Raw genomic sequence first — 23,253 nt, 5'->3', positions numbered from 1 at the left:
TCGTTCAGAATAAGGTGGAGTTCAGAATGGGAAAATGAGACTTCTGTGTTTGTTTTCCAGTAGGCAAACAGGAGTCTATGCTTCATGGTGCTAAGATTGTTGTCGTTACAAAAATTCCAGCTAAGTCTTCTCTGGGATCCAGGTTTTAGATCCAATGTCCTCGTTTAATTCATCTCTAAAGTACAAAGTGCTATATTCCCTCAACCCTAAATGCTTGTGCCATATTCAGGTTTAGTATATCTAGGAGAAATAGGCCTTGGTGATACTTGGCTTTGGAAGAGTTCACTGAGCTAAAAGAGAAGGAATCTGGCATCCTATGGAGTCTCTGCTGGGAGTGACTGAGAGGCTTTCCTGTTGTGGTTGCTTCCCTGTGTTTCTTCAAAGAATGAAATTTGTAGGAAAGAGCCAGTTCCCCATTCTCAGATCCACACTACTTAACAGTCTGTCCCTATTTATAACAGTCCGTGATGGTGCTGACAAATGGAGAACCTTCTTTCTCAACTAAGAGGGCTACTACTGAGTAGAATAGAAATTGCAAGAGATCCTATAAAAGGAGACTTAACTGTCTCAAAACCCAGTTATGCACTGTGCTCCTACCACTGTTGTGGGGGAATTTTCAGGTAATCTAGATTTTTTTACATGGGAAAAGCTTTTAATTATTTTGAGTTCTGTTCTAATCTTGTCAACCATGTAGTGGATGCAAAATCTGTTTATTTGTAAATGTATCCAGTTTGGTAATTCATGCATATTTCAAGGAGTTATTAAACAGGAAAATCCCTTTCAAGTATTTGACAATGTGAAGTAACAAGAGGTATTGCAATAGGCTAAAATACCTTTATTAAACAAATGCAACATTAAGACAATATCTTTGCCTTCTAATTTTAAAAAGCTCCAGATACTCCAATTACTTCCACTAACCAGCTTTGTTGTCCCTCCAAATGTAACGATTATTTTAAATAAAAGCTTACTCTAAATCAAACTGCACAGATATATACAGGTCTTATCCTTTTTGCTTTGTTTGCTGTACGCATCAAAGTCCAGGTTCTATCCGCAGGCACCTCAAATACAAAGCAAAGCAGCCTAGGAGCACAGTCCATGCCAACAGATTCAACAGAGAAGTATCAGTAAGGAAGCCATGGCACAAATAACTTTGCCTTGGAGATGGTCCTTGCCAAGGGGCATGATCAGCCCACAATTCCCGTTCTTGCTGCGTGCAGTCCCTTCTTCCAGCTGGCTTTAGACAATGTGGCGATTATACAAATATGGTGGGTAGAGGCCATCGTAGTGGTACTCACGCCACTGCTCAATTTGTTCTCGGCTTCTCTCATCCTGCTCTGGAGAAGGAAAAGAGAGGTGGTTTTTAGAAACACGGCACCTGTTTAATTACAGGGACTAGTAAGGACACAGGCAGAATGGAAAATACGGCCAAGGGATGGTTTCTTAAATATTTGTGGGTAATGCCAAGCTTGGAGTAACACCAGTAGAACCAGGTGTGGTATTGGTATATTGGACACTTAAGGATTTAAACCAAAGACCGTGTCTTAAATGGGATCAAGTCTGAGCCACTGGACTTGGAACACTTGAAATATTCCTCTTACTTATTTATTTTATTCGATTTTTAGCTCCCCTTCCTGTAGAACAGGCTCCGGGCCAGTACAGCCGCATAGAAGAAGGAATTCACCTGATAGCCTGACCTCTTGACTTGCTGGTGTTAACATGCCCTATGACATCCGCTGAACAATGAGGCTCCCCATGCCTTAATTTCCTTTGTGTAGTTACAGGTACATCTATCATCTGTGATGGGCACTTGAGAGTATGGCAGAGGCCTCAGTTTCAATACAGAAGGGCTGAACTCACTTATAGCCTGCCTTTCTCCCTCAGACACAAGGCAGACTGCAGAGTAGAGAAAGGGGGGAAATGTAATAAAATATAAGCCATCCAATGAACAGTGCAGTAGTTCTAAGAATAGAAAAGCCAAAGAACATGCAGGCAGCAATGAGAACAATAAACTGCCTGATGTGTGGTATTGTGTGAGCAATGCAGATTGTGGGATTACAAGACATTAAATGAGGCAGTAAAAGAGATGATGTCTACATTGATAGCTGGTACCAACATAAATCATTGCAGCAGATTACAGACTTATCCTTAACTACACTGCCATCCAGCAAGCAGAATGGTAGGGAATGAATATTGGCTGTGAGGCTTTTGTGACCTGTCTTGCAGATAAAGTCCTGTCTCTCTCAGGATCTCCTAGCCATGGTTGATACAGTAAGGGAACTGGAAGTCCCTTGTCTGTCTTCGGGCCCACTTTTGGACCACTTCAGCTCACTCTCGGGAAGATGTTAACAGAATCCTGTCAGCTGTGAAGCCAGCCACTTGCCTCTTTGACCCATGTCCATCCTGGCTGATTAAAGCTTGCAGGGGTGGCATTCAGGGCCCTCTGGGCAAAATAGTCAACTTGTCCCTTTTTTCAGGGACTCTCCCAGAGGGGTTGAAGGAAGCAGTGATTTGTCTGCTTTTAAAGAAACCAACGGACCCTACGGTCCTGGCCAACTACCCAGTTTCAAATCTTCCATTTCTGGGTAAGGTTGAGAAAGTGGTGGCTGAACAGTTTCAGGCTTTCCTGGAGGACGCATCTGTCCTTGATTCAGTCCAGTCCAGTTTCCTCCCAGGCCATAGGATGAAGACGGCATTGGTTGTCCTCACAGATGATCTCCAGAGGCACCTGGATTGAGATGGGTCAGTGCTGCTGCTGCTGCTGCATTTAGAACTTGCAGCAGCATTTGTCACAGTCAGCGATGATCTTATGATCCACCACCTTGCTGACATAGGAGTTCAGGGGGTTGCTTTACAGTGGGTCTCCTTTCTCCACAGTCAGAGACAGAGGGTGATGCTTGGCACACAGTCTCCTCACGACACCCACTTGAATGTAGTGTGCCCCAGGGGGCATTTCTCTCTCCAATTATGTTTAACAGCTATATGTGCCCCCTTGCCCAGCTGGCCTTTGGGTTTGAGCTGGGTTGTCACCAGTATGCAGATGACAGCCAGCTCTATTTGTTCGTGGACGGGCTGCCCAGACTCCGCCCCAGACCATCTGGCTGAGGCATTGGAGGCTGTGGTTGGGTGGCTGTAGCAGAGCCAGCTGAAGCTTAATCCAACAAAGATGGAGGTCCAGTATCTGATCCAGGGTGGAGTAGAGTTGGATATCAGGCGCTCAGTCCTGGATGGCACAATGCTTGTACTGGTGCAGAAGGTGAAGAGCCTAGGAGTGATCCTAGATGCCCCACTCTCTACGGAGGCTCAGGTCACTGCAGTTGCCAGGTCAGCCTTTTATTATCTTTGGCAGATCAGACAGCTGGCCCCCTACATCTCCCCTCAGGACCTAGCAACGGTGACCCATACAATGGTCGCTTCCAGACTGGATTAGTGTTAACTCACTCTATACAGGTTTGCCTTTGGGGCTAATCTGGATACTCCAGCTGGTGCAAAATGAAGCATCGTCTGCGCAGGCACACATTCAGCCAACTCTACATCGTTTGCGCTGGCTACCTATTGATTAGCTTCAAAGTTTTGGTACTGACTTTCAAAGCCTTGCGCAGCCTGGAACCAACATATCTGATGGATTGCCTCTCCCCATATGTGCCCTATAGGGCTCTGTACTCAGTAAATCCACATCTGCGGTTTGTCCCCAGCCCAAGAGACATCCACCTAGCCTCAACTAGGAAAGCAAGCAGGACGTTCAGCATGTATTGAGAACAAACATAAACGCTGAGTAAAGTAGGCATTGAGTATGTTTTGTTAGTCCCAGGCCGCTTTGTAAACACTGTTATGTTGCATTATTCTTGTTGATGGAAACTTAATGTTTAAATTATGCTCAGTGTTTATTTGGGTTGTGCATGTATCCACATTCTAGTGCTTGAGTGTCGTATCAGAAACTTGGTTTCTGTTCATGAGTAGATGTCTATGTCTATTTCAAACAATGCAGCAATAGGGTGCAAGTATACAGTTTTATTTATATATATATACTAGGAGTAAGGCCCATTGTGAAGAAAATACAATCGGCTCTACAAGGGGGCTCTGGGCATGTGCTCCCCCTTGCTGTCTTCCCACCCACCCAAGTTGAAGGCATTCACTCCCCCACCCACCTCAAGGGGAGGTGATCTCTGCAATCTGGAGAGCAATTGTAATTCTGAGTGATCTCCAGCCCTCACCTGGAGATTGGCAACAAATTCCCCAGCAGGAAATTGCATTGCACCCGACTGAGGTCCTATCCCTCTTCAAACCCCACCATCTCCAGGCTCCACCCCTTAAATCTCCAGGAATTTCCTAACCTTGAGTTGGCAACCCTACATAGAAAAAGCACACTATTGTTGCATTGTTTGAAATAGACATAGACATCTACTCATGAACAGAAACCAAGTCTCTGATACAGCACTCAAGACCCATTCCAGCTTGTCTATATCCTTAAAATATGGTGCCAAAAACTGACACAATACTCCAGGTGAGGTCTTACCAGAGCAGAGCAAAGCGATTCCATCACATCACGTGATCTGGACACTATACTTCTGTTGATACAGCCCAAAATTGCATTTGCCTTTTTAGCCACTGCATCACACTATTGACTCATGTTCAGCATATGATCCACTAAGACCCCTAGATCCTTTTCGCACATACTACTACTAAGACTCTCCATCCTATAACCATGCATTTAATTTTTCCTACCTAAATGCAGAACTTTACATTTATCCCTATTAAAATTCATTTTATTGGTTTTAGCCCAATTTTCCACCCTGTCAAGATCATCCTGTTTCTGTCTTCTACTGTATTTGCAGCCCCTCCCAATTTGGCATCATCGGCAAATGTAATAAGCATTCCCTCTATTCCTTCATCCAAATCATTAAGATGTTGAACAAAACAGGTCCCAGGACAGATCCTTGAGCACTCCAGTTGTCATTCCTCTCCAAGAGGATGAGGAACCATTCACAAGCACTCTTTGGGTGCGATCTGTCAACCAGTTACAGATCCACCTAACAGTAACAGGATCCAAGCCACATTTCACCAACTTGTCAACAAGGATATTATGTGGAACCTTATCAAAAGCCTTACTGCAAATAAGATAAACTATGTCTACAGCATTCCCCTGATCCAGCAAAGTAGTCACTTTCTCAAAAAAAGAGACATGACTTGTTCTTGAGAAACCCATGCTGACATGACATGACTTGTTCTTATGAAACCCATGCTGGCTCTTAGTAATCACTGCCATGAGAACCAAGTGCCTCCCTTAACCCAGGCTATGTGAATGGCCTTGGGAAGGTGTGAACCAATTGTGTTATCTCTGGCTGATATACAACTTGTGTGAAAAGGAGAGAGGGGGAAGAGCCACAATTGCCCATGTGTTGAGTATGTTTTTGCTGTCTGTAACCACTAACCTCATTCCTGGCAATCCTCTGGTAGAGGGTTGACTCCTGTATCAAAACTATTAAACTCTACCTTTATTCCATAAGAGAGTCTAATTGGTTGATACCTAGTCAATCCTTACATCTGACTAGGTGGGGATAATATACTGGTATCAGTATTTTCACCTGCATCCCACACATGTATATGGAAGGAGGAAAAAAACCAACTGAATATCTTTGCCATGTTGTAGCTCTGAGAATTTTAATTACAGAGATACATAAAATTCAGAGGCAGCTGGCACAGCTCTAATGCTCACATTTCATTGGAATGCAGGCTTAATTTGCTTTCTTGGGTGCTCCTATTGTCTTTTTAGCCACCATAAAAACATCCTGTAAGTTGTTTTATATCTCAGGAGAAAACCAGGTCATATCATACACAGTTCCCCCTTCCACCCATCTCACCTCCTGTAGCAGCCCACTGGAGTACAGCTGACAGATTAGTCTGGATTGTCCCCAATGGAATATTCTGTTGTGTATATTGCTGCCAATACAAGGGATGTGATGTACATTACCCCCTGCCACGCTACAGATGAAGGTAAGCTCACTTTGTGCCTCTTTGCATGTTTTTCTGTAAGGGTAAGGAGCTTGTACCTGGCTGTGCTCCTTCCAGAGTCTCTGTAGCTTTAGAAATATTTTTAATGCCTCCTCTGTCCAAATAACTTGACTAGAATGTCTTCTGGAGAAGAAAACTAGCTGGGCTAATGCTCACTTCTAGTGACATGACTGGCAAAGACTGTCCACCTCAGTATCAATATTCTCTCGGGGCAGTGGTGAAACCTTCATTAATGTTAGTTGTCTGGTTGTGGTGGGGAATGATGTAGTTATCCTGTTGTATATGGGTAGGAAAAAAAATATAAGAAGAAGCATTTTTGCTTGTGGTCAAGAGACACAAATACAAGAAGGCAGCTGCTCATACCAATTTGTTAATATCCCTTTTGGGAATGAATCCAAAGGCATTCCAGGACTGCATTTCCTGAGAAACAGGTAAGGGATTGTACATGTGTCACTTCATCCATGGACATATCTCACAATCAGCAGCCCTGACGTGTGGTGGGGATGCAAACAATGCTAGATTTCCTGTTTCCAGTGGCCCTGTCCCACAGCACTTGGAAATGGCCCTTATTCCTATTGCAGATCTCAGTTGTGACTCAAATGTCATCTTCATCTAATTCTACATAGGATTATAGCTTCAACATTTAAACAAGAAAAGAACCAACGCATTTTTATAACTTTCTATCAAGGAGTAAAGATCCCAATTAGTGCAACTCATGGCAATAATCTTGCCTTTTGAAAGTGGTAGACGGCAGGGTTGCTTTGATGGGAAAGTTAAGGCTAAATCAAGAGTCTCCACAATTGCCTGCTCAACAAAATGACTACTGGACTTCCCAGAGTATCAAAGTACTTGGCGAAGTTTTCAGTCATTGGATGTACACAACTGAGTGTAGGGTTTTAACAGTTCTTGCGCAACGAGCGTACTATCTTGGCTACAGCAATTTCCACTTCTAGAGTATGTTTCAGCTGCTACTTGCTTATTTCTCGCACAGGTCTTTAAAGGTTGTTTTAAATCAGTACAGAATTGTTTTCTTTTGAATTATCTCAACAAAGTCGGAACTATTTGAAACCTTAGACAATAAGGATCTTGTGTGCCCTAGCAATATCAAATGACTTGCATGTTGAGAGCCATTGTCTTAAAAACTATCAGTGAAATCGCATGAAATGGAGACTCTTGCAGTAGTACCCGAGAGCAAAGAAAGATCCCTTTCTTGCAGTTGCTAGCATTGCACAACAGCCATTCTGTCCATCCAAATCAGGATTTAAGCCATAAGGCAATTGTTGACAAGAGCTGGCACCACCCAAACTTGTACTTTCCCCCTTCTCCTGTGCTAACTGCTAGGATATCGATGCATGTGCCTCATAGCTTGCAGTGATCAGGCAGGAAGGCATGGAGAGCATCCCTAGTCTTGACCCATGTAACAAGTGCCTGTTTTGGGCCATACTTTCTGGTCTGACGTTCTTACCATCACGTTCCTCCTCAACAAAATTCTCAAACTCATTCCTCTGCTCCTCGTAGTATTCCCTCCTTTGTTCATCAGCAGCCAGCATCTGACGGGTCTCCACTGCATTAAAAAACAAACATAGTGTTAGAGTGGGGAAGGGTATGAAGAGGAAGGGAAGGTTGCTTCATCTTTATATGGAATAATTTCAGTACATATCTTATTACTTTGCTATAGGCAAAAGGGAGAGAACCTCCAGCTCACATGCATGTTAAAGCCCCACAGTATTTCAGAAAATAATGTGCAATGTTTCCAAATGATTGGGTTAACCCCAGCTCTTTGAAATCCAATCCAGTTGGAGTCTTGCAGACAATACCCAGAGTAGTGACAGTAATGTGAATCTGGAATATTAAACCAAAACAAAACCCCATCCAAAGTAGTCCAGTTTTGAAGTGAGCCCTTTCACGTTGCTTTCTCTTGGCTTGAAATGTCTCAGTTGCTTCAGTGCAGGACGATAACTGCTCAGATTAGACAGCAAAGTATGAATGTTTTTCTGTTGAGATGGCAAACGGGTTCCTCACCCACACTTCAGGCAAAAACTCATTGGAATCACAACCTAGGCCTTCAAATTACAGAAGGAACTTCATCCATATTGTCTGGAAGTGCTCCAAGTGGTAGGTGCTGCCATCCAAAAAACGAAGCGTATTCTAGAGACCAGGTGTTCCTCGGGAAAAGAAAGCAGCTATCAAAGGAGGCATTGAAATTATCTAAGATGGCAAGCAGGTCTACTTAAGGAAAGAGTGCAAGAATACAGGTGCCAGATCATGAAGAATTTTCAAGATTCAAAGTTGGATTGTCCCTCACAAACACGGGCAGCCAGTTCAGTTGTTGCATGGATGACATTACATGTAAGCACTGCCCAAATCAACCCAAAGGCAAACTGCTGTATTTTGCACAAGCAGAAGTTTCCAGGGTACCTCCAAGGGCAGCCCCATGTAACACTTGTTGCAATCGTCCAATCTGGAATCATGAAGCAGTATTCCAAGGTCCAAAGAGGGGATAAAGTTTTCAAATTAAGTGTAGATAAAACACTCCTAGCATACCATGACCTGCTTTTGCTGCGAAGTGTACCAGATTGGGGGTTTCAGATCAGCATAAGAATTTGGGTTGTGTTCACAGTCATGGAAGATTAAGTAAGGCTGTTTCTTTTTACATTTTTATTTCTGCCTAAGGCAATAGCTGTATGAGCGATACTAGATAGAGTCAGTCTTGGAGGAGAGATGCAAAGACAAGGCATGTGGCGGAAGAGAGGTATGCTTCACTTTCAGAGGCACCCAACTCTTTCTTTGGTTTGTCTTAGATACTTGAAACATTTCTGTGCCACCCTGTGTTAAAACCAACTGGGGCTGAGGTCAGACGCACATAAACTGATGAGATGGGCATGGATGAAAGCCAGATGCATGTCAGATTTTATGCGGTTGTCCAAACATCAGCATCTGGCAATGGTCATTGGCTCATTTGTGTCCCTAACTGCCACGACTGAGAAGCGGACTTTTTTGATAGTACATTAAATCCAGAATGCTTCCGACGACTCCCGCACGTACTTTCTATGTTTGAATGCTCCATTGTAGCCGACTCGTCACAAGCGCACATCCGCTTCCCTGCGAGAGCCCACTCCAAATGATATCATTGCACCAGCAATTGTTGACTCAGCCTTCCAACCTTCCAAGGTCGGTAAAATATGTACCCAGCTTGCTGGGGGGGGGGGGGGAGTGTAATGACTAGGGAAGGCAATGGCAAACCACCCCATAAAAGGTCTACCGTGAAAACTTTGTGAAAGCAGCGTCACCCCAGAGTCGAAAACGACTGGTGCTTGCACAGGGGACCTTTCCTAAATGGGGGGGGGGGAGGCAGATCGCCCACCTTTGCTGTCTCCCTGCCAGGGGAGGAAGATGACCCACCTTTGCTGTCTCCCCGCTAGGTGGAGAGACAGCAAAGAGAGTTGCCGTGCTCCCCCCCCCATTTAAACACCACGGTGAGGTGTTTAAATGGGGGGGGGGAGGAAGATCCTCCACCTTTGCTGTCTCCCCGCCAGGCTAAGAGACAGCAAAGAGAGTTGCCGTGCTCCCCCCCATTTAAACACCACGGTGAGGTGTTTAAATGGGGGGAAGGAAGATCCCCCACCTTTGCTGTCTCCCCGCCAGGCTGAGAGACAGCAAAGAGAGTTGCCGTGCTCCCCCCCATTTAAACACCACGTCGGGGTGTTTAAATGGGGGGAAGGAAGATCCCCCACCTTTGCTGTCTCCCCGCCAGGCTAAGAGACAGCAAAGAGAGTTGCCGTGCTCCCCCCCATTTAAACACCACGGTGAGGTGTTTAAATGGGGGGGAGGAAGATCCCCCACCTTTGCTGTCTCCCCGCCAGGCTGAGAGACAGCGAAGAGAGTTGCCGTGCCCCCCCCCCATTTAAACACCACGTCGGGGTGTTTAAATGGGGGGGGGAGATCACCCACCTTTGCTGTCTCCCCGCCAGGTGAGAACTCCTGGGCTTCCCCTTCCTTTCCGGGTGTTTAAATGGGGGGGGGGGTGCAGATCGCCCATCTTTTCTGGCACTTAAAAAAAAAAGCCAAGCATAATATCCCATGGTACTGCGCTTGCGCGAGTGCGGAATGCCATCTCAAAAAATGAGGTCCGGTTGAGACCTCAGATCAACCAATGACGGGACCAACGCTGCTTAGAACTGAAGGATGGAGGGAAGTCTGATCAGGAAATTCGTTGTAAAAAAAGCTGCGGGGTATAATAGCGACGGGTTAGGGATAGATTTAATGGTGAGTGTGACCGCGGCCTGAGATAGCTCTGAGTGGATCATACATACCAAGATATTTAAGAGTTGGTTGTGGAACTGTAATAGGTAGATGAACCACATATTTGTGATGCATTGTTGCATGCGTATGCCTTTGTGTAAGGTTTTTGTAGGCCAGGAGGTTGCTCCTCTTGCATGCTGCTTGCTTGAGAAAAGGGAGGTGGGGAAGCAAAATCTTTCCTAGTCAAGGGTGGAAAATACCTCAAGCTGACCCTGATTTCTAGAAAGCAAAACCAATAATTACAGAGGATGTATCTGCATTGCAGCCTTAAAGTGGTTTGGTACTCATTTGATATCTGCATGGACTCTTTGATCCAAAGAAGCTAAGGATGTCTAGCATTGAAATGTCAACATTTTGCAAAGCTGCACTTCTCCAGATTCTTTGTGAGAAGCCGTGAAAAGCAAACTGGCATGCCTTTGTGTGTGCACAGATGGATATTCTTAGGTCTCACTGAAAACCACAAAGAGGGACTTACAGAAGACATCTAATTTAAAGCTCCTCACCCAGTTGAATTGCAAATAATGTGAACCTTCCATACTATCTCAATTACTATGAACTTTAAAAAACCATCTTATCATGTGACATGATATCCTTAACATTCTTTGAAAAAGATATTGGATTTATACCTCACCACAAACTCCGAATCTCAGAGCAGCTCACAATCTCCTTTATCTTCCTTCCCCACAACAGACACCCTGTGAAGTGGGTGGGGCTGGAGAGGGCTCTCACAGCAGCTGCCCTTTCAAGGACAACCTCTGCCAGAGCTATGGCTGACCCAAGGCCATCCCAGCAGGTGCAAGTGGAGGAGTGGGGAATCAAACCCGGATCTCCCAGATAAGAGTCCGCTCACTTAACCACTACACCAAACTGGCTCTCACAGAAGCTGCCCTTTCAAGGACAATGTGAGGGCTATGGCTGACCCAAGGCCATTCCAGCAGCTGCAAGTGGGGGAGTGGGGAATCAAACCCGGATCTTCCAGATAAGAGTCCACTCACTTAACCACTACACCAAACTGGCTCTCACAGAAGCTGCCCTTTCAAGGACAATGTGAGGGCTATGGCTGACCCAAGGCCATTCCAGCAGCTGCAAGTGGAGGAATGGGGAATCAAACCCCCTTCTCCCAGATGAGTCCACACACTTCACCACTACACCAAACTGGCTCTCCCTTGAGAAAGCGTGTTGGAAAAGCACAATGGGAAAGAGTTCCTGCTGAGAAGAGTATCCCCCCCCCCCCAACATTGCTGATTTAAGTCATTCTGTGTTCCTGCTAATTCATTTGCATCGATCATGGCCATCCTTGGTCAAGAGTGGACCAGCCCTTGGACTTAACCAAACAAGTTCCTGGTGGGTCACTGCTTGGGAGGGCCACTAGTGGCCAGGATCAAGGAAAGCAAAGGGTTCCCTGCAGTGCCACAGGGCTGCTTGGCTCTCATCTGGGCCGTGGTGGTGAGGACAGTGGCTATAGCCCCTCCTCTCCTGCCTTCAGCTGTGCTTGGCCCCTTCTAGTGGGTGGTGGGCATCTCACATGTGAGCATGTCTAGCACATGAGGGCCAAATTACACTATGGTAGCTGTATTTATTCCTATATAGAAACTGTAGGGAAAGAAGGTATTTGCATTGAGTAAAAAGCACAGGGAAGGAAGGATTCAGTGATGTCCCCGCTAACAAAGTGGGTCTGCTTGGAATCCCACTTTCTCTCATTGATCCTATTAGCTTTTAAAAAAAATATAAAGACCATGTGTCTCCAGCTTCAGCTGTAACTGAGCTCTCCAAGCACAAAAGCATTACAACCCCCCCCCCCCTTGAAGTCCTGTTGCTTCGGGATTCAGCAGTGCCCTGATCATGCAGCTAGTTTTCCTGGAAGGCTACACTGAGTAGAGGGGTGGAGTCCTTACTACCACTCCTCAAAGTGAGTCCCCTGGTCTGGATCAGTGTCCTTAGGTCCACACAGTATCTTTCGTGGAGAACGTGAACGGTTGGTCCTGATCACCGCTGTGGTGTTGTCATTTGGGAAGGAAATAGGCAAGATAGATAAATTTCAAAACAGACAAATGTGGCCCCATCCATGAATATCTAAATCTGTGGGTCAGGGCCACACTGACTATAAAGAATCCTGCAAACTTCAGGGATCCCCACAAAAAAAATGTCTGTACATATAGAAACAAGAGATTTATCTTCTCTCTGGAGAGCCAGTGGTGGTAGAGTCCAGGAGTCAGTCTGGGCCCAGACCAGCTCCCAGATGTCACAGCTGGCCCCAGAGGTGGCAGCGGAGACATTGAGCCAAGCCATGCTTGGTGATGGGAAGATGGGATTTACCCCACACACTCAAGTCTTAAGGGCTTCCACTTGTCCTTGATAATAGATGTAAGCAGAATTTTCGTTTTTTTGGGGGGGAGGGGTTGCATTCAGTGAACATTTTGTGCATGTAGATTAGTTTTCCACCCATCCATTAGAACCATTGCATCGATGGAGTCAGGTACATATTTCTCTGAATGCTATTTGCTGTATTTCTGCCAAGAAGGTTTGAAAATGATCATTTGCAAAGCAATCCTAAGCAGATCTATTGATCAAAGTGTCCTTAGGACTGCAATCTCGGTTCAGTGCCGAAAGTTGCTGGTCATCAAGCTTCCCTCATCAGCAAACTAGCAAAGTCAGCTTAGAACAGGAGTCTCTATATTGTGAGCAGTTATATTAGCTTCACCATTCTGTCCTGCACCTCCCACGGTATTTATTTATTTATTTATTTTACTTTACATTTCCATCCCGCTCTCTCTGCAAGTGGACTCAGGGCGGCTAACAACGTTCATATTCACGTTAAAACTAATAAAACATAGTTACAATTTAAAACCAGTGCCTCCTAAGCAATCTATACCGTTGAAGGGTTTAACCAATTGAGAAACTGCTCCTCTTCAAAAACAATTGGCAGCTAATGCTCGTTCAATGCCGCAAGCACCATCTCAGGTAATTTAGAAAAGTGACATGTAAATGTGCATATTGACAATTCAAAGAAAATGTATTTGTTCAAAGAACTGCATAAATACTGTTTTTGTAACCTTTCCACTGAACTTCTTTTCTGCATCGGGCTTTCATAATTACAGATTGAAGACATAACATTTATTCAGTACTCACCTAGAAAAATAAACAATGTTCACTCCACTGTATAAGTAAGTTTTGATTCATTCATTCATGTATTCCTTAAAATCAAAGAAGAAAACTGAGGAGTGTATTCTAATCCAAAACTATGGACTCTGGTGAGTGAATAGAATGTGGCAGAAAATTTAAGAGAGTGCCAGAGATGAAAGAAGCATGAAATAAACCCCCCAGCATTCTGTAAAAACCATCCAGTCTCACCATTGAGCTCATCCCTGGATTTCGTAGCTCTTTTGCCTCTCTTCTTGAAAAAGTTAAAGGCATCTGATTCCTTCACAAAGACTCTCTTTTTCAGATCTGGAAGCAGGGGAACAAATGTCTGATCACTGGTGAGAAACTGGGAAGGGGAGATAGATAATATTCTAGAAGGGATTGATATGCCTTCTGTTCTCTCTTCCCCATTCCATAGTTGATGGTGTTATGTTTGCCCACTTACTTTCCTTGCTTGAATCGCCAGCAGCTGATTTCTGGGAACCCACGGTCACAGTGTTGCCTCCCTCCAGGACTAGACAAGACAAAAGCAGAGACCCAGGTCTGAATTCAGTGAAAGAGAATCTCAGATAATTTGAACTTGCTACTTGTTTAAAAAAAACCCCTGCCAACTTTGCATCCAACCAGTCTGAGTTACTAATGCTTTTCAGTGTGCTTCTAATAGCAGAGGGCAGCAGAGTATCTTCTTGTTAAGAGAGGTTCTATATTTCTTTTTCCTGAAAAGGTTTGAAAAACCAAACAGCTGCTTAAGTTTAACCCATTGTTTTGCATGTGATTTAAAGAGCAGTATTGCTGACAAAACTCAGTTGCGGTTGGTAGTTTGATTAGATCAGAAGCCTGTCTCTCCCTGATCCATTAAACTGGCAAATGTTGCCAGCTTTTGCCCCACAGACATAGGGTAGATTTGCTGCACCTTAAACCTTCTGGGGTGTTATTACAAATTGCCGTACGTACCAGTCAGGAGCATGAAAGCCATGAGGCAGGAAAGAGAAAGCACGCGTTTCCAGTCCATCTCTGCTAGATTCCCGCTGACACAAAAATGAATGTCACGACCTTTAGAGGAGTGCTTTTAAACAAACAAAAAAGACTACCTGATCTTCCTTCAAGAAAACGAAGCAGAGAGGGAAGTATCTTCCCTTCAGGAGCGGGAAGGTGAGAGGAGGGGCCTTGAGTGGCACTGGAGTTGGCAGCTCCTTGCCCCCTGTCCTAAACAGTTTGAAAGCCGCATGGAAACATCAACACAGGCAGAACACAGTGCACCATGTTCTTGACATTCTGAAGCAAAAGAGTGATGAAGAGCTAAGCAGTCAGTCAATACCATTATTAAAAAACAACAAAAATCAAAATTTTAAATATACAGAAAACAAACCACCCAGAGCTCTAACTTTACATTAGCTAACCCTCATAGCAACTGAGGGATACCTCACTACTGAGAAAGTAGTGCGAGGGCACTGTTCTGACAAAAGGAAAGACACAAGTCTCATTTCTGAGTAGTTGTGTCTTATGCAAAAGAGGGCTAACTAACACACTATATTTTTAGGGTTTGTAGAATCTTTCGGACTCAAGTGCCGTGTTCTGCTGGAGAAAGTTTTTCTTCCAGACGTTTCGTTCTCGGCTGCGGAGAACATCCTCAGTGGCGTTGCAACCGGAGCAGGCGCTCTGACCTTCCTGGCTGCTGTGCATTGAGTGAGGCCAGGGCTGCTGGAGAGCTGCTATTTCTAGGCTGGAGGGGGTGTGGTGAAAGGGCAATAGGTTTGTGGATGTGCCCATTGTTTGGTGGGGCTTCCTGGAAGGGTAGTGATAAGGAAACTGGCTGTTGAATGTGACCATTGTTCTGTGTTAATTGCTCGGAGGGTTGGGAGGGGTGTGAAGAAAAGGAAGATGGTTGTTGACTGTGCTGATTGTTCTGTGGAATGTACTGATTGTTCTGTGAATTTCTGCAATTTAAAGTCTGTAGAGTGTTTTGCAGAGCTGGATACCAAGATTGGTGGATGGAACTGCCTTCTTCCTTTCTGTTAAAGTTGTGCTGGTGTTTGTAAAACACCCTACAGACTATAAATTGCAGAAATTCACAGAACAACTCTTAAAAGCAATCACAACTTGGAGTTGTTGCTTTAATATGAAATACTCATAGGCTATAATAGCGTATTTTACTGTTAGGTGTCACTGGTCTGATTCAGATGGGTAGCTGTGTTGGTCTTAAACACCAGGGAAAAATTCAAGTCCAGTGGCACCTTTAACACCAACGAAGTTTTATTCAAGGCATAAATGTTCATGTGCATGCACACTACTTCAAGTATAAGTGTATGCACACAAAAGCATGAATAAAACTTTGTTGTCTTAAAGGGGCCATTGGACTTGATCTTTTTTCTGGTATGGATCTGATTAGGGTCACTGCACTTTTTATGCCAATATATGTTAAAGTAAATGGTTTGTTTTCTTTTTACTTACCCCAATTAGAAATAAATTTTAAAAAACACAAAACATATAGCAACAGTGGTGGCAGGTCTACAGATAGGCATCTATAAAAGGTTTCCTAATATCTAAAAATATGTCCATGGAAATTTGTAATCTACACACCCTATGTTCTACTATTGACAAAGTTGTGGATACAGGTGGGCATTTCTCTTTCCAGTGTAGTAATGTAAGTCTTTTAGCAATAGGAAAGGAACAGGGGGTCCATTTGAATGTTGGCTTATGGATACATATGTTTATCTCTAACACTAATTGTTTGTAATGCTTGAAATGAAACCCCTTATGTTTGTTATGTCAGTTAAGTTTTAAAAGTTTACCATACCTTGAGCCAACAACGGATTATCAATAAAACGAGTCTTTGTATCAAACAACCGCTTGTTTATTCGAAATATCGATGCTTGACATTTTGAGAGTGATCCTTTTGGAATTTAACTGAACTGGCAACTTTCTGACTGAATGGTCGAGAGAGCTCCAGATAACAGTGAACTCTTGAACCCTCTGGAGAGAGGACAAGGCAAGAGCCGAGAGGATGAGATTGAAGTGCGGACCCCACCATGGCACATACTAGACGCTCGACGGGCCACGGGGTGAGGATCTCCCCTGCATGTGCAGCAACTTCTCGTCACACCCCGAAATTGGGAGGCGTGAACTTCCACCACCCTGATGGAAGAGGCACCAGCTCAGAGGGAGGCCATCCTGACACGACACTCCCGTAGAGTAAGGGTAATGATTGGGGAGAGCAGCCCAGAAAGCGCTCACGAGAGCGCCCAACCCGTCGGCGGCGGGGAGAAAGAAGAACCCCAACCTAATAAGGGGGAGGAAGGTGAAGCCCTTGAACAACCTGGCCCTGATGGGGAAGATGACAAGGTCAAACCTGATGAGCGAGGAATACTCCAGATGGTGAGAAATGAGATGGCCGACATGGCGAGGGGCTTGAGGGATGAGATTCAAGCCAATGCCACCTTCATGGTGCAAGAAATTAGAAGGCAGCTCGACCGGGTACTGAGACCCGCCGACCTGAGGGGAGCACGAATACCCCCCCTGGTAAGACAACCTACCACACCACCAATACCAGCCCCAATGCCACCACCGATGGCACCACCACAGGTCCCTTGAGACTACGGTCGAGGATGGGAACTAGATGCAACGTTCAACGGGGACCCCAAAAAGGTGGAGTACTTCTCCATCCAAGCCAATAGCTACATGCACTATTGGGGGAATACATTTCCTGATGAATTCAGTCGAGTGGACTACCTAGGGTCGAAGCTGAAAGGGGCTGCCAAACTATGGTACGTAAGTCTGTACGAGACCAGAAGCCCCGAATTAGATACAGTAGCTGCTTTCCTACAAGCTTTACTCACGCAGTATGAAAACCCACTCCAGGAAACTCAAGCGGTGACAGCCCTCCAAGACACGCAGCAAGGGTCAAAATCGGTGCGTGAGTATGCGGCCAAATTTCGGGCAAACACGGCCAAAGTTCGGGGCTGGAACAAACTGATAAAAATAGAACAGTTTCAGAGGGGCCTGAATGCGAGCATGCTGGATAGAGCTCTGCAACAAGCTCATCCCACCATGCTGGTGGGGTGAGTGCAATTAGCAGGCGAAGTAGAAACTAACATGAAAAGAGTGGCCCCACAACGTCAACAGCAGCAAGGGAGCAAAGGGGGATGTGAGTCTCAGTCTGGGGCAAAACCCGAAGGAAAAAAGGCTAACACCTCTGGGGGAGCCAACAAGCCGGCTACTCCATGACGTTGTTTCTGGTGTGGGGATCTAAATCATCTGGCTACTAACTGCCCAGAACGACCTTGAGGCCCCCCCTTACTCCGAAGCCCAGCGTGTCAGCACCAAAGAAGACTACCAGTCGCCCCAAAGAATCGGCGAAAGGGAGCACCGCAGCCCCTACTTCACTGGACAAGGAAACCATCATCATCATCAACAGATTATCAATAAAACAAGTCTTTGTATCAAACAACCTCTTGTTTATTCGAAATACCGACGCTTGACACACACACCCCTGCCCAGGCATGCTAGTGACACCAAACTAACAACTAACTCTCCTCTACCTGCCCTCAAGTTTGGTGAAGATTGGGTTTACAGGGTCCAAGTTACAGCCCCTGAAAGAAGTTGTCCCCCAGGAAAGTGCTTTTTGGGGAAATGACAGGCAGTCATTTTGACAAGTGCAAGTTCAGTAGTTTCAGGGGTGTGTGGAATGGATCCTGTGCAAGCTAGAGACGTCAAAGCGACAGGAGACCTTCCCTGGATGCTCCTCTACATGCCCTCCAAGTTATGTTGCTTTGAAGTTTGGTAAACATTTAGATTGCACAGAGACAATATGTTGGGAAATGTATCCATTCACGATCCATCACAAACAGCTCGAAAGTTTGTGGAAAGTTCAAACCCGCTGACCTGCTACAAATTTCATTTCATGAACTGGCCAAAATTCATCACAAACTTTAGTTTGTAAGCCAGTTCATGCCCATCCCTATTCCTACTGAAAAAGGTGCCAGGACTTGAGGGCTATCAGAAGGCCACACTCTCTGATCCAGAACCCCTGCCTCCTGACTCTGGAAGTATAAAGCAGGAGATTGGATTTATACACCCCCTTCACTTGGAGTCTTTGAGTGTCTTACAATCACTTTTCCCTTCTTCTCCCCACAACAGACACCCTGTGAGGTAGATGGGCCTGAGAGCTCTCAGAGAGCTGCTCTTGAGAGAAGAGCTCTGTGAGAACTGGCTGACCCAAGGTCACCCAGGAGCTGCATGTGGAGGAGTGGGGAATCAAACCTGGTTCTCCCATATGAGAGTCCACACACTTAACCACTACACCAAACTTGTTCTAAGATTGTTAAAAGGTTAAAATGCTTGGGGCTCTTTAGCTTTGAGAAATGTTGACTGAGGGGTAACATCATAGAGGTTTACAAGTTTATGCATGGGATAGAAAAGGCAGAGAAAGAAGTACTTTTCTCCCTTTCTCACAATACGAGAACTCGTGGACATTCAATGAAATTGCTGAGCAGTCAGGTTAGAACATAAAAGGAAGTACTTCTTCACCCAAAGGGTGATTAACACATGGAATTCACTGCCACAGAAGGTGGTGGCAGCTGCAAGCATAGACAGCTTCAAGAGGAGACTGGATAAACATATGGAGCAGAGGTCCATCAGTGACTATTTACCACAGCTTATTGTTGGAACTCTCTGTTTGGGGCAGTAATGCTCTGTATTCTTGGTGCTGGGAAGGGGCTACAGTGGGAGGGCTTCTAGTAGTCCTGGCCCCACTGATGGACTTCCTGATGGTGCCTGGTTTTTTTTGGCCACTGTGTGGGAGATGGGAGGTTTGGACTGATCCAACATGGACTGGAAGTGCCATTGGCCTAATGCAACATGGGTTCTCTTATGTTCTTATTGTTCTTACAAGATGACAGGCTAGATAGATTGACTTTTTATTAGCAAACATTTCACAAGTCAAGACAGTAATTGGCAGTACATAAGCAGGTGCATGCAGGAAAAAATATGAAGCAAACAGTTGTTCATAATGAATAATGCGGTGTTATTTTCAGTGACATGTTGATTGTTCATAGAATCTATTAGTGTATAGTACAGAGAGCAGAGAGTGGGGTGTAGTCTGGAGGAAATTATAGTTTTGTAGGCAAGCACATAGCCCTCAGTCTGTGCCATGGTGCCTTCACATGTTCTTGACTAGTACTTGAAGCAACTTCTGTACAAAAGCTCACAATGCCCAGCCGCTTCATGTTTTCCTCTGGGTCTTAGGCTCAAAGCATTGACCATGAGATGTCTGTAATGAATGTAAATGAATCAAAAGTAGGCTTGCAACTTACAGATGGGCACACCTGAACAGCACATATTCAGGACTGGAACAGCACAGACATTGTCTGCAGTTTTTGATGCGATAATTCATAGCAAGAGGTGACATTTATCAGAGACTGTAAAACAAAATATTGCAAGCGGGCTAATATTTTAAGCATGTTTTATTTTAAGCAAAAAAAATCTGTGTGTGTCTGTGCCCTTTATAAAGTTTATATGTCCGCTACCTGGCATTACATTTTATGATACACATGGCCCGGCCCAACAGGGTCTCATTTATGTCAAATCCGGCCCTCATAACAAATAAGTTCGACACCCCTGATGTATAGTATTTAAATTCTCAACAGTTAAAATGAAGTGCTTAGAATTTGCTGTTGTAGAATTATCTATAAAAACAGTGCTTAAGATTCAGTAAATTTAAATCTTCAGGTGTAAGAGCTAAGTGTTAATAAATGTAAGAGCTTAAGTTCTTGGTGAGATTCTAAAGCGCTAAAGTTCCAACAGTGTAAAGAGCTGAGCTAAGTTAGTGATAACTTTACCACACCAATATAACATAAATGAACGCGCTCACAAAGCTATATATAACTATCTAATCTAGTGATTGCAAGTATGAACTAAATTGCTGAGAAATACTATAATAACAAGAGTATCTATATATATTGGATTAATCCAACTAACTATATATATTGAATTTATAAATTCAATATATATCCTGTCCCTGGTTTAAACACCTGCCCTACCCAGATGTTTAAGCAGAGCAGACACATCTAAGCTTAGTAAGTTACAAAAGGGTTCTAAGGATACCTCACGCTTCAGGCTTCCTGCATCCATCCAGGCCCAGCCACATGGTCAAATATGGCTGCTGGCTACTGGCTGGAGAGTAGCAGTCTCTTGCCTTCCAGTCCAGCTCCCACATAGAAGAGCCCCCTGCTCTTCAGAGCAAGGACTTTTACTAATTCTCTGACTCCACCCACTTTACATCACTCTCCACTCCTTATTACCTGGCCCACCCAGGTTTAGGCTTCTTTTCCTGTTGTCCCCCAGGAAGTCTCCTGGTAGGCATTCTGAGAAACCCCTATGTGTTCCGGGAAATCTCCAGCTCATTCCTGGAGATAGTCTCTGGGGCTGGTCTAGCCCAATACCCTCTCCCCTCCGTTTCCTGCCTAGAGGAAAAGAATGCCCATTGTCTCTTCAAGTAGCTGGTATTAGCATCTCTTAAGAGGTAGCCCAGATGCTACCTTTCCCCCCACCCTTCCTACTTGTCTCTGAGCTCAGAGGCAGAACCTTTTAACAAGCCAGCTGAGGCAAGGCATTTCTCCCCAGGGACCTCTGAATAGCTATTTTATAGAGTTGCTCTCAGCGACTCCAGCCATACATTTACCAAATGAAGGTATCCATGATGCCATAATTTTGTAAATTTCAGTACAATGTTACCCTTATTAATAAGGCAGAAACAAGACACCTCTAAATGAACATCCAGGGAAACTTTTAAAAAAGTTCCCCTAAAGGCTTTTCTTTGTTGCCTTTTACTTTCAAACTTGTGACCATTAGTTTATGCTATACACATGATACGCATGTTTGCAGATCTTAAAGTGACTATTCATTCTAAAAGTGAATTTCAAAAACAGGACACAGCAGAGACTGCTGAGATACCCCTATAACCACTGGGTTTGGCCCAGCCCAGGGGCTGGGAGTGGGGGGGGGGCATTCAAAAAAATATTTGTGTCTGAGTGCAACATTGCTGAGATGTAAACATTAATAATCCCAAAGAACATTCAAATTTTGAAATCCTGACTTGGCAGCAGTCAGATCATAGAATATCCATGAGTGCTTGAAAGTAAATATTATTGCTATTTCTGTGCCATAGCAGCCTACAAATCTGATGGATGAATGGTTCTTATATCCTGCCTATGCCCTCGCCTACTACAAACTGTGTGTGATGATCTTTATACACAGCATTTGGCTTGAACTTGTTGGAGACCAGGGATCATTTCTCCACACCCATCAACCTCTTTCCCCCGCCAAGCTAAATTGCAGTCTTATAATATCTCCAGTTAAGTGGTTCTTAGCCTATGTTGTACTCATGATTACTGTGGTGACCAGCTTTGTTTTTATTTGTTTTAACGCTTTATTTTGCTTGACCCTCACTACACTAAGAGGATCTATCCAAGCGGGCAGCCGTGTTGGTCTGAAGCAGTTGAACAAAGCAGGAGTCAAGTTGCACCTTTAAGACCAACCCATTTTTATTTAGAATGTAAGCTTTCGTGTGTTCTTAAGCACATTTTGCTCACTGTGCTGGATTCCTTGTCTGATGAAGTGTGCTTAAGAGCACACGAAAGCCTACATTCTAAATAAAAATTGGTTGGTCTTAAAGGTGCACTTGACTCCTGCTTTGTTACACTAAGAGGAGAGTGTGGTCTTATATATTTGTATATGTTCACTAAAGAACTACATTAAGGTATAATATTAATATTTACCTGGCCACTTATGAAAATATACCTCATTGCTCTCTTCAGTGTGCTACCCAGAGTCCTTAGCCTCCACCTGAAGCTAGTGCTTGCAGAACCTTCTTTCCATGACTCTGAAATGTTCCTTCTGCTCAAGCTTTTTCTTGGCCTGTTCTGTATCTTGACCCCTTCGAAACAGAACATGGGGTTGTTGTTCAGTCGCACAGTCGAGTCTGACTCTTTGCGACCCCATGGACAAAGTCACGCCAGGCCCTCCTGTCTTCCACCATTCTCCAAAGTCTGCTTAAATTCATGTTTGTTACATCAGTAACACTGTCCAGCCATCTCATCTTTTGCCGTCCCCTTCTTCTTTTGCCTTCTGTCTTTCCTAGCATCAGGATCTTCTCCAGCGAGTGCTCCCTTCTCATTTGGTGGCCAAAGTATTTGAGCTTCAACGTCAGCATCTGATCTTCCAGTGAACAATTTGAGTTGATTACCCTTAGGACTGGCGGATTTGATCTTCTTGTAGTCCAAGGGACTCTCAAGAGTCTTTTCCAGCACCGCATATCAAAAGCATCTATTCTTCTGCGCTCTGCCTTCCTTATGGTCCAGCTCTCACAGCCATACATTACTACTGGGAATACCATCACTTTGACTATACTGACTTTTGTTGACAGGGTGATGTCTCTACTTTTTATTATACCGCCCAGGTTCACCATAGCTGTCTTCCCAAGAAGCAAACGTCTTTTAATTTCATGGCTACAGTCACCATCTGCAGTGATCTTGGATCCCAGAAATGTGAAGTCTGTCACTACTTCCATAATCTTAGTTTTTTTGATGTTGAGTTTCAAGCCTACTTTTGTGCTCTCCTCTTTCCCCCTCAACAAGAGGTTCTTTAGGTCCTCCTCACCTTCTGCCATTAGAGTGGTGTCATCTGCATATCTGAGGCTGTTGATGTTTTCCCTGGCAATCTTAATTCCAGTTTGAGCTTCAGCCAGGCCGGCATTCCGCATGATGTACTCTGCATATAAATTAAATAAGCAGGGTGACAATATAC

The 23,253-nt window shown here is 44.5% G+C and overlaps 1 protein-coding gene across 3 annotated transcripts; it reads right to left on the bottom strand.

Moving 5' to 3' along the window:
• Window positions 1–814: 814 nt before the first annotated feature.
• On the bottom strand, window positions 815–20,677 carry UCMA (upper zone of growth plate and cartilage matrix associated). 3 transcript variants are annotated; one of them, XM_060258044.1, is made up of 5 exons: window positions 20,490–20,677; window positions 13,898–13,966; window positions 13,663–13,758; window positions 7,475–7,573; window positions 815–1,334 (listed from the first exon to the last, which is right to left on the bottom strand). In XM_060258044.1, the coding sequence occupies exons 1-5, from the start codon at window positions 20,578–20,580 to the stop codon at window positions 1,237–1,239; spliced, it is 453 nt and encodes a 150-aa protein (XP_060114027.1). In that variant the 5' UTR covers window positions 20,581–20,677; the 3' UTR covers window positions 815–1,236. The 3 variants fall into 3 exon arrangements, with proteins under 3 accessions (XP_060114027.1, XP_060114029.1, XP_060114028.1); XM_060258046.1 differs by lacking the exon at window positions 20,490–20,677 and adding an exon at window positions 14,407–14,498; XM_060258045.1 differs by lacking the exons at window positions 13,898–13,966; window positions 20,490–20,677 and adding an exon at window positions 14,407–14,498.
• Window positions 20,678–23,253: the final 2,576 nt, after the last annotated feature.

Source organism: Heteronotia binoei, chromosome 17 (genome assembly GCF_032191835.1).
Source record: "Heteronotia binoei isolate CCM8104 ecotype False Entrance Well chromosome 17, APGP_CSIRO_Hbin_v1, whole genome shotgun sequence".
NCBI classification, from domain to species: domain Eukaryota; kingdom Metazoa; phylum Chordata; class Lepidosauria; order Squamata; family Gekkonidae; genus Heteronotia; species Heteronotia binoei.
Note: the sequence above shows the minus strand (reverse complement) of the source record. Positions and strands in the feature narration are given on the sequence as shown.